Raw genomic sequence first — 12,300 nt, forward strand, 5'->3', positions numbered from 1 at the left:
GACCCATGTAGCTCCCTAACCTGTCAGTGAAATTTCAGGGCTGGCTCTGGCTTTTTGGCCGCCCCAAGCAAAAACAAACAAACAAACAAAAAAACGGGGTGGCCAGAACGGCAAAGCAAAAAAAAAACCTGCGGCGCGGGTGCAGGGGGACCAGCTGGGAGGGGGAGGGGGAAGGAGCGGGCGGGAGAGAGAGAGAAGGGGGCGGCCAGGGCTACAGCAGGGGCGCTGCCACGCGGCCCCTCCCGCCGCGCCGCCGCCTGCCGCGAGGGCTCCGCTCCGGTCGGTGGGGAGGGAAGGAAGAGGACTGCCCTGCAGGGCGCTCTGGTTCTCCGCGCCGCCGCCCCCTACAGGGCGGCCGGAGCGGAACAAGGGAAAAAAAAAAAAAAAGCGGCCGTGCCGCCCTAGGATTGGGCAGAATGCCGCCTCGAACAATCGGCCGCCGCAAGCACCAGCTTACTCAGCTGGTGCTTGGAGCCGACCCTGAGTGAAATAGTCTAACTTCTCGACAGCAATATTATTGCAGGCATGGGATTGTAACTTGATGTTTCTGTGATTTTCTTTAGTGTCACTCTCAAAATATGAGGTTGGTTCTGCTGTGCTTGATCTGTTAGTTATTAAAAAGGGCACTGTGGGTATTCTGAAGTAATCCATTTTTCATCCATTAGAATTAAAACTGTCTGGGTGTAATCTATGGCTTAATTGGTAGATGGGCTGCTCCATAATGATGATGGTAAGAATTATATATATAAAAAATCTACAATAATGCATCTTTTATATAGAATAATCTGCATAAGATTAGATTTAATAAATAGCAGCTAATAAGTTACAGAAGAGAGATCCCAAGTGTGGATGGCATTATGCCACTATACCGAGGATGATACAGACATCATGTTGCAAGGCTTTAACTCTTTTAGAAAGTGCGATGACAAATTGAATGTATAAAACTTGATCAGTGCTAAATTTGAATGATGATCTGACTGTCTAAACTGGTGATAATGCTGTTAAAGTGTTTACAAATCATGTGACTAGGGTACTTATGGGCAGAGATAGATTGTTGGGGGTGGGGTGGGGAATGGAAATTGTTCATGGATGGTGGTTTTTAAGATTTCTGGAAAGATATAGTTCTGCACCAATATCATTGTCCTCCAGCAGTCAGTGCTGATATACTGATTTTTGTTTTTACCCCTAGGATACAGTATGTGGTAAAATTCTCATAATTACATGTCCCATACTCTGTTAGAGTTTTATAACATTCCATGCCACATGTTTGACTTGATTCACCTCTTAATCCTAGTTGCTTCTCATGGAGCCTAAAGTTATAACTAGCAATTAAAAAGTAACACTGAGTTCTGAATTAGAAGTGGTGATATGAGCCTGATAGAATTCAGCTGTCTGACATATTTCTTTTGGTTTCACATCAGCTCCAGTCCAGTCACTCCTGCCATACAAGAAAGCATATATTAAGAACCTTAAATAGGTAAAGGAACTGTCCACAATAACTTAATGAATTATTCAAGTTGACTCAGACAGATTTCTATTGGCAGGTGGTGAAAATAGCCTTGTTATGAAAATTTGCATAATGTAATGCTGTGCACTGCCATTATGTTAATCTGTTTAATGCTACTTTGTGAATGTATAAAAGCTGTTTTATTAAGATATCTCACTGTCATCAGTTTAAATTAAGGAACTGAGGCTGGAAAGTTGCATGAGAAAATGCATTAATTTTTTCCCCAACTAACCTAATTTAAGAATTTTCCTCAATGCTCACGTTAATGAGAACAAAGAGTGGTTTATGCTGAAATGGTGCAAAGAAAATGGCATAAAATTGAAGCACTGAGGGGCCCTAGATAAGTAAATAAAGTGGTCATAACTTTTAAATAGGAAACTTCCTATAATATTACATTGCACTTAGATAGCTCCTTCTGTCTGAGTTAAGCAACACAGGGAGGGAAAGTGGAGGTGACAGTAATATCCCCATTTTAGAGATGGGGAAAATAGAGGTATGGAAAGGTAAAATAACTTGAAGCTTAGTGGCAGAGCCAGAACCAGATCTATTTGTTGGTCTAGGTTTTTGCACTGCACCGCATTACAGTGGTATTTGAGTACCTTCAGACTCCTGGCTTCCAGGCATTAATCAGTAGCCAATTCATGCCTCTTTGTTCCATACATTGTATCGTATTGCACTTTGTACATCAATATATTACGTGCACAAATATGGTACATGTAGAAACTTTGTAAGCCTGGTGCCATGGCTTCAGAGAATAATATACTGCAGTAGACCCACATTCAATAGCCATTTTAATGCTGTCTAGTCTTGCAGAGCTGATACACTTGGTCTCCATGAACATGTATGGGGGGGAAAAGAAAGAAAATGGGCAACAGCCCTTACCTTCTGTGCCAGCAAATGGGCAATTCATGGAGTGGCACTTACATTAGCCTAAAAGGAAACATCTGTTTTATGCTGGTGTTTTGGGAGGAGTGTTGCTCTTAGTTGGCAAAATATGGGTTTATTTTGACCCAGGTCTACTGGTTCTTTCTGGGAAGTTACAGAGCACCATGCTGCTTCTACAGATCTGTTCTCTAAATATATTGAGACAGCTTTGAAAATGTAAAGCATTTTGGTGTGTGTTCATGTGGTAACAATCATGTTAGAAGACCACTAGCAATCAACGAGAGTATCAGATATGATGTGCTAGCGTTCCTACAGGCTTTACAGTATGGCACATTTTTAAGTTGGAAGAGTTTCTGCAACTAAAAAAAGCATCGTAAGCTATGTGTGCACATCTGTACTCCTTCTTCCTAAGAACATTTTGTGTTTAATGGAAAAAGAATTGTTTAAGCTCAGTAAGAAATCACCTGAGGGAAGCTGCTGAAAATAGGGACTCAAGAGGGTTGTTCTGATGCAACCCTAACCAGTGCTTTGAAGCTAAGTCTTACATTTCAATAAAACTTGTGTGGGAGTGGTGGTCATTTTTTTGATCAAGTACTTCGTCAAACGACTGTACTTTGCAATAGAGTTAAAGGGACATTCTCAAGGTTTGCGGGCCCAACATGGAACACTTCTAAAGGTCATTATTTGTAAAATGATTTTCTGCAAGTGGATAAGTGTGACCAGTCCCGCCCAAGCCCCAATTGCTCTGGGGCTGGGGGATCCAAACGCAAAAACAAGCAACCTCTGATAACAATTCTGGTTTCTGTGAGCCTTCCACGGATGGAGAGAGACACAATGTTGCCTTGAGGCATCGTTCATGTCAAGTTTAGTTCCAAGCTGGCTCACAAGAGTGTGAAGCAGTTTGGGAAAGCAAAGGGGACAGCAATATGTGTGTGTGTTGGAAAACTCAACAAGCCCATGTTCTGAGCTCTCTAGTTGGAGTGCTCAGCTAAGAAGCTGGAGTTTTAACACTCTTGGAGTCCTTCCTGTTGAAACCTAATAAATAGTTTTTGAATGTCTGATAGTTGGGTGTGGGAAAGTAAATTTCCATTTGTTTTTTTTTTTTTAATGGGTGGATAAAGGAGGAGGAAGATGGTAACCAGAATTCAACTTTGGGTCTGTCAGCCTTAAAAAGCTTCCCCTTCAATATTTGCTGGTGAAAAACCCTCTTTTAACATGTGGTGCTGTTGGCAGACTGGAAAAATGTTGGTTGAACATTTGCGGAAACCAGATTTTAAAATTTTGTAAGTTAGAGTTGGAAAAGCTCTATCACATCCTCCAGTCCATCTTTCTGCCAATGCAGGGTCATTCCCTACAGTACAATCCTGGAGCAGTTTCTGTGTCGCCAAGCAATGCCAGTGAAGCATGCACTACTTTTTCTTTCCACCGAGTGATTTTTATGTAGTCTAGAAAAGATTTATGTTTAACCATTATTTTTTGGAGTGCTGTAACTTCTGCATGTAAAATGATGTACCTTGAGGTTATTAAAGAATAACGGATGAAAAAAGTAATGCCCTGTTTTTCCTGTGTAGTGGTGGTGTGAAGAATTACTGTGTAGTTAAACTCTTGCATTTGACCTCAGTTTGGCGCATAAATTAAATGCAACATGCTTATTGCCGTTCAGTCAACAGTGGAAAGAATTCCATGTTTCATAGCCCTTTCAGTTCAGCCTTTCTGACAGTCTGCAAGGAGAAGACCCTAACGAATGAAGTGGGCAGGGCAGCTAATTATCACTCATCCCACGAGAGGATGTGTCCTTCCAGCTCAGGATTAGCTCCAGAAGGGTAAAACCTGGATAGTAACGGCAACAGGCTTCACTGCACCACTCTGGTTGAATTTCTTATTTTGCCTAGAGTACGTTCTCTTTGTCTGGGAATAAGTATATAAAGAACTGCCAAAGTGAATGGATGAAGAGACACCTTATTCTCCAATTTAATGCACATTCCTCAGAAGAGAATAATAGTGTCATTCTTATTAGGAGAAACTAATTGATTTTTGGCTGACTTCCATTTTTCAGCTGTAGCATTTCATGTCAGTCTTTGTTTCTCTTCTGTATTATACCCCTCCATATAAATCTGTTGAGGCTTTTATTTCTCTGCAATTATGCGTGTCTGATGGAATGTAGTATATTGTACTACAAATTATATTATCTCAAACATAAATTCTTTATACATTAGTTACTAAAAATTGCTTATGCAAGTACTGTTACGAGAAGAAATATGCGCTGCAGCAATTTACTGTTTTCCACATTTTAATCTGTTCTTTTCTTCAAGAATGTTCAGTTTTACGTAATAAGCTGCTCTATTTTCAGCGTAAAGAAATTCAAGTGGGAATGGTATTCCAGTAGATAATGCCCTTTGAAATAATGTTAGATACACTTCCATTAGGGGTAAATAAAAAACAAAGTAGTCAACATTAGCTCATGATGTGCTGTCAGTGTTGGCCTGAAATGACGTGTCCCCTTCCCCCCCCCCCCCCCCCCCCCATATCAACCTCTTCCCTCAGGCTTGATCCAAAGTTCATCAATGGAAAGAACTCCCATTCACTTCAGTAGGCTTTGGATTGCCCCCCTTCCCCCCGAACTTGCTGGGGAAATTAAGTGGGTTTTTGTGCATATTGAGGCAGGGTGGAGGGGGAGTGGCTCCCTAGAGTAAGTACTGGAAGGTGCTCAGATACTGTGGTAATGAAGGTGGTGTAAATATGCCTGTATCAGATAGAGGAAGATCATCTACGGTGTGGGCTAATCATCCCAGAGATAGGAACCAGTAGAGCAGTCAAGCCTGAGGTGAACATCTGAGCAGACCTTAATATAACCTTACTGTTGTTAAAGCCAAACCCCAGAAAGGGGGTGAGTTTTCACTCTTCAGTGACTTAATTTTAAAGCTGGTTGGAAAAGACAATCTCACATAGCCTGTGTTACTTTTTTTTTTTTTTTAACTGAACTAACTAAAAAAAGTAGTCTCTTGTTCCTGTATTTATTACCTTAAAACACTAACTAGGTAGTGAAAAATACAATAAAAAATCCCCACTGTATTGGCCTTTTTAATAACACGAGTTTTTAGAATTATCTTTCCATTGTTTGTGTGGACATTGAAATACTATAGAAAGTCTTAAATCTTTCACTAGCTGGAAAATGCTCATAAAATTGTTGAACTCCAATCAGTAAATCTGTGTGGACGACCGAAGAAGTCGTTGTCTCGCTCACCACTGTTTGTTTCATTTTATTGCCTTGGAGGAAATAATTGGTTTCCATGATCAACTGTGCTTAAAGGTGACTTTTTCATATCCACGTTATATTGCTATTGCTTCACAGCATTAAAAATATTAAATATTTCTTCTTCTGTTTTTGTAGCAAAATACCATAGACTCTTAGCTTGATTGTTGCTATGGGAGATGGATGATGATCATGATGAAAGCCTGTAAAGGACCCCAATAGGGATTAAGGGCCCCATAGTGCCAGGTGACTTCACAAGTGTTGAGGGTTCATCACAAAAACCATAAGTAACGTGAACCACCTGCATCTTTGGCTAGACTTTTTGGGTTGTCTGGCTCTAGTTCAGAGTGGGAATGATGACATTTGGTACGGGTCCTGAAGGGGAGGGATCCTTGGGAAAAGATTTAGCCTGGGGTTCCTGGGATGTTATTTTGGAATTTCCTTTGTGTAATAAAACCGGGCCCCCGGAAAGGGTGAATTTTTGATCTGGTGATGAGTGCCTATCTTTTGCTTGGAGCTGGGTGGGAACTCCCCCAACTCGCATTGACCTTGACTGGTTAAATTGCTTCCTTTCACTGTGCCGCAGGTTGCCCAGTTAAAAATATGACTTCTGATTCTTACGTGCCTTTTTAAGCACTTTGCACACTTTTCATGCATGGACCTGCAACTATTATTGTTGCATTTGGAATTCTATACGGGTTTCCCTGCTATAATTCAGATCTTATTTGTTTCTTGCACACTCCCTTTGTTGCACTATCAAGTTTTTGCTGTTTGACCCCAGTTTATTTGGGCTTTGATAAGGGCTTGGTTTTAGGTCCTCACTTGGTTTCTTTTGCATATGTATGATCTTGTTGAGTAATAGCATTTGATCCCATGGTTCCCAGTGCTATTTGTATGCAAGAAATGCTCAAATAGACCTTTCAGAGCCTGCATATCAGATGAAGCAGATTGACACTTTATGTAATTGCATTCGGTCATGAATACTGTCTGATTTTCTTAAGGGGATTGTGCGGGTTCATTTTTTCTTCAGGAATCTGACCGTTCATGTTGCATAACTTTTAAGAATTCTGCCCTCTTGTTACAAAAATAGCCCATTGGACACTAGTGCTGGACATACCATTTTAGTTCCCCCAGTTATTCTAGTATGCTTTGACAAAGATTAGTGTAGTCTTAGTAGGACAGTTAGAGCAATGAAATATAACACTATTGTGGCCTGAAAAAAGTAAGTAGTTATTTAAAATAAAAAGCTTCTAATTTTTCTCCAAAGCTCATTTTTAAAATCTCATCTCTGTAAGAGACCACTTTCCCCAACTAAGGGCATGTCTACACTTACCTCTGGAGCAGTTGACCGCCGAGCGCTCTCCCGTTGACTCCGGTACTCCACTGGAGCGAGAAGCGTAGGCGGAGTCGACGGTGGAGCTTTAGCAGTCGACCTACCGCAGTGAAGACACTGCGGTAAGTAGATCGAAGTACGTCGACTTCAGCCACGCTATTTTTGTAGCTGAAGTTGCGTAACTTAGACCGACTTAGCTTGCCCCTGCCCACCCCCACCCCCAGTGTAAACCAGGCCTAAGTTGGACAGCAGTGGAGTTCTGTATGTGTAGCAGCTGCTGTGCGCTGTGAAGAAGACGACATAGCCCATTCATGAGTTTAATTTCTTTTTAACCCACACATTCATGTTCTACTGAGTGCGGGTGAAACTGAATCACTATTGATTAGATTGTCAGTGCAGATGTGGGTTCGGTGGTAGTTCTGTTGATCCTTCAGATAATACACAACAATACCATATTGTTACCAATTTAATAATCTAGCTAGCTAGAGTAGTCTGCTGTCTGGACTGTTGCTGTAGTTTTTAATCTATATCTTTGTTTCATCTTGACTTAATGACTTGTGGTTATAGCCGTTTTTCTTATTATGGGAGTGGGTACAAAGTTCGTCAGCTGCTGAATGCAGTTAAAATAATTATTGCAAGGTTTTTCCCCCCCCTTTCCAAGGTAAGGGCACCTCGTTAGTTTGCAAGAAAGTAGGCTTGTTGAACTATCCATTTGCTGAATTGGTTTCAGGTTTTAACTATTTTATTTGATCTTTGATCACCATCCACTAGGTTGCCCTTTATTTTCGCTTCTTTAAATGGCTTTGATCCATTCCATATATATATGGAGTTCCTTGTATAGTCATGGAAATTGATTCACTGTGTGTTAAACAGTTCACTTTCATGGTATCACATACTTAAGGCTGCAATGACAATCCATTTGTTGGTTTCCTCTCTTTAAATATTGTGTGTGCATTGTATGCCAACGTTTGTTGGAATCCTGATACATTTAATGAACTTTCTTAAATGTCTTTCGTTCTAGGGGTTCAAAGCTCTTTTAAGCCATTAAATAAGTCTCTCTCATTCCCATGAGGATAGGGGGAGCATGATAGCTAGTTGACCGATTGGAGAGTAAGGCACAGAGAAGTTAAGTGACTTGCCCAAAGTCACAAGAGTCAACGTGAGCTACAAACAGAATACAGGAGTCCCAATTCCCATTCTCCAACTCTAGCCACTGAGCACCATTGCATCTGGAGACCTCAGCCAAGAGAAGCGCCCCATTGTGCTAGGAGCATAGGACATGGGAAGAGTCTCCGTGTGCTGCAGAACTTCTAGTCTGAGTAGACAAGAGACAAAGGTGAAGTGGCTTGCCCAGTGTCAGGGACAACAATAGATGTAGAGCCCAGGTCTACTCTCACTGGATGCACTACCCTATCCACTAGACCACACTGCCTTATAGGCAAAAATGTCTCTTTAAATTGGAAGTTGCTTTATTTATTAGCTGTATGCAGAACAATAGATACATCGCCTGGTTTGAACACGGCCTTCGTATCATCACATATTTAGAGCAAACACTGAATAAAAAGTATTTGACAATGCAATCATTGCCTGCAATTATGACTCTGCATTTTCCCGTTCTTGGCTAAGAGAACTATGCTGAGGAATCTTCAGACAAGCCATCTTCATAACTATTAGATGGACAGCAATATATTAAGAGGAGCAAAGTTTTATTTCAAATGTTGCTGATGTCAGCATTTTTTTCCTACTGAAAAGCTTTTAGCTCTTGGGCACCAAGTCAGATGCGATTTAAATGCATAACGTTCAATTTTTAAACACCCTCTCTCCCTCCCCCATCCCCCGTGCCAGAACATTCTCAGTCTTTCTTGGATGGAGTGTGTAATAGGCACTTACTTAGCTCCAATAAAGCCTAATTGAGGATTCAGTCAAGGCTGTTGATAAATTAGCAGAGCTGGCTTATTAGACAAATGCAGTATAGACTTGTCAAAATAAGCAATTCTTAAAATTCCCATTGCATAAGAGTAGAATTCATGTAATTAAGCTTCTCTTCCTTTCTCTGTTCCCCAGATGCTGTCCTCTTATTCTTGAAGGATAATTCAAACCTGTTTCCTACAAAGGCACACCTGTATTATTTACCCTATTCTGTTTCACTCGGTGGTTGCTAATGTCCTCTAGCTGGTATTACAGCCTGCTTATGTAACCCACTGGTGAGAGTGTGTCACAAGTCCTCATCCATGCTGATCTGCAGAGGATATGAGTTGTTAAAGCCCCCAGCTACAAGGCTTTGGCTATTTAGCTGAACCGGGAGCATCTCTTGCTTTTAGCTCTGAAGGAACCCATTGTAATTCCCAGTGTTTCAGTCAAGATAATGGCTGTTACGCAGGTTGATCACTGTGATGGGACAATATTCTCCAGACAGGGATACCTCACTGACATTGTGTAACACACAAGGCTGCGACAGAGTGTTTTCCAGCACCTGAAACCATATTCTTCATATAAGAATGAACGCTTGGGTGAACGCTGAGATGGCTGCGAAATAGGCTGTCGAGTGTAGCCAAAAAGGATAGGATGAGGTATTCCTTCCAAGGAGGCAGCACTGAGTGTTAACAGGATCGGAAGGACATTTACTTTTGACATGCAGGTAATGCACCCAAAAAATTACGTCTATATGCCAGTAGATAACACTCAATTTTGACTAGCGCCTTAAGAAAAGGGACTGTTCCACATCTGTCTGCGTTTTGTCAAGCTTCAAGATGTGAACTGGAAAAAGTGGATTTCCATTGATGGTGAACAATACACTGTCTATATGGTTTTTCACATTCAGTCGTTATCATGTCTTAATTTTTGGATGGCTTCTTTTCCCTGGGAGAAACGCTGTGTCTAGAGAATAAGAATGCTGCAGTTTGATGACCCAATTTAAAATGTAGCTATGAATTCATCAGCTTGGCTAAGTATATATTCAGGTTTTTTTGGTACTCTTTATTGCTCCCAGATATGACAATATTCTTTTTTCCCCTTTCTAGTTCAAGATCGATGGAGAATGGTGCACGTGGATCGATTATGATCGTTTTCAGGAGCTGGTCCAGGAGTATGAAAATAGCAGGGGATCAAAGACCTTCACCGCAGCAGATTACATAGCCAAAACACCACACTGGGCAGTGTTTGGCTCCAGAGAGAGGGGCTTTGATCCTTTGGACACTAGATTTCAACGAAAGAACAAAACAAAGGACATCTCAGGGTGTTGATATCACTAACCTGATTGACAGCTAGAGCTATTGTTTGGTTTTTTTTACTTGTATAGCGTAACTTGGATACAGAATATTTGCACATAGCCCTGACCCTTGACAGCAACAAAAAGGCAAAAGTTCTTGGTAATCTCTTCCCTTCTGTTCCTTCTAGCTCTGCGATTTAAAATATTAGACACTTTTTAATCTAGTACAAATGATCCATATAAATAATTGGCATGGTGCCATGTAAATTTTATTCTGTGTATAGACTTTGCAATTAGAGAGTAACTGTGGCCCACACAATTTAGTGTTACAGCTTTTATTATTTTGTTGCTCAACTTTTTGGAGTGGAGAGAGCTGGCACCTGTTTGCTTCCTGTTTCAACATTTAAATGTTCTGTTTCAATAACAATGATAGGGAGAGTTGAATTTTTCAGTGTAACTATCCCCCTAGTTTGGTTGTCTGAGGGCATGAAACCTGGGAGCTCTGGTTTTAAAAGCCTGACCCATACCAGGAGCATCATGCCATTGGCAGCACCTAAGATTTATGAACATGTATGTCAAATACAAACACTTGTTGCTATAAATAAAAAAAACAAATTAATCTAGAGCCCGATCCAGCAAGGTGGAGAGTATCCACTGAAGTTATAGAACACCTCTAACTATCCTGGTAGTGTGAAGCCTTTAAAACATGCCCAAGTGTCTTCCAACTTCATGGATTCTTATATTTAATATTTCCTAAATAGTCATGCCTCCAAACAAAATGTGTTCGGTTTTGTATGAACTCTTTTGGGCCAAATTGTGCTCACCAGATTTGTGCACAGTGTCCTGTTGATTTCAGTGTGAGTTTTGAGTGAGGTAGGATCAGTATTTGATCATTTGAGTAAGCCGGCAGTGAATTTTAATTTGAATCCCTGACCAGTAGGAAAACCTAAATACATCACACCTTAATATCTAAAGAATCATTTCTGCCTTTGAGCGGAAAGACTGGAACGATCAACAATATTTTGAAATGACTAAGAATAAGGCACCAACAGAATCTCTCGAACCAGATCATTACTTGCATTTTTGGCTGGGTGATGGTGGCTAATCTTCAAGCCTAAGTGCCAGCGTGTTTGATCAAAATTGTCAGTTGTGAATGAAGAGCAGTTTTGATTCTAAGCAGTACATTTATTCAGGAATATTACTTGTTGTCTAAACCCTTCAACAGTTTCAGTTTTTGTGACAACTTCTGATTGTGATGGTAGAGCCTGGACTTGGGGCCTTGTTGTGAACTTCCTTACATATATAAATATGCATAAATATACAGTAACAACAGTGAATTTGTCCAAGTTATAAGTGTAAAACTGGTGTAAGTAAAGTCTGAATCAGGTTTGGGATTTTTGTTCCAAGAAAACTATTGTCTTTTATTACAGAAAAGTAAAGGTCACACTGATGTGCATGTTATAAATGTATCTGTTGGAGAGACTGGACCACAGATGGCTTTTTGTGATATTCTGAGATATTAAAGTAACTGCTACTGGGAATTTACATTTAAATAAAGGTGGTTTTTGTTTACCACTGAGGAAATAATTGCTTTTATATCTCAACAATCTGCACCATTCTGTTTATGAAATATGCTTGGGTGTGCTGCATGAAAACCCCATGCAATATCAATATGTCTGCTCATGTACAAGTTACTAAGCCTCAATGTGAAAATATCTAAGGCCAGATTCTCAGCTGGTGTAAATTGGAATAGCTGCATTGAAGTATTGATGCTGTGTTGACTTGGACCAGCTGAGGATCGGGGGTTTATTTATAATCTCCATCTATATGGATTTTAGACTCCTGTTGCATATGGCTACTATAGAATGGAGCTATATTTGAATATTTTTCACTTACAGCAAACTCTTAAGAAGGAGTATAATTTGCCTGTGCAGGTTAAACAATACAATCTCAGGCATATTATGGCGATGTGTTAAAGAGAGCTATGCTTACTGCCATGTTTTTAAGATATATGCATCTTTTAGATGTGTTCTCTCAGGGTTCCCAGAGAATGCCATAATGTATCCTGACTGAAACCTACCTACCTAACCTGGCTGTTTTATGAAAGTCGTTGC

The 12,300-nt window shown here is 40.5% G+C and overlaps 1 protein-coding gene across 1 annotated transcript in view; it reads left to right on the top strand.

The window, feature by feature from the left end:
- The window catches only part of LOC135890899 (S-adenosyl-L-methionine-dependent tRNA 4-demethylwyosine synthase TYW1-like), a 123,065-nt gene extending 112,845 nt beyond the window's left edge, over window positions 1-10,220 (top strand). The window contains exon 16 of the mRNA XM_065418373.1: window positions 9,999-10,220. Coding sequence (XP_065274445.1) covers window positions 9,999-10,220 — 222 coding nt within the window. The remainder of the gene's footprint in view (window positions 1-9,998) is intronic.
- Window positions 10,221-12,300: the final 2,080 nt, after the last annotated feature.

This window comes from Emys orbicularis, chromosome 17 (assembly GCF_028017835.1).
Source record: "Emys orbicularis isolate rEmyOrb1 chromosome 17, rEmyOrb1.hap1, whole genome shotgun sequence".
Classification (NCBI taxonomy): Eukaryota; Metazoa; Chordata; order Testudines; family Emydidae; genus Emys; species Emys orbicularis.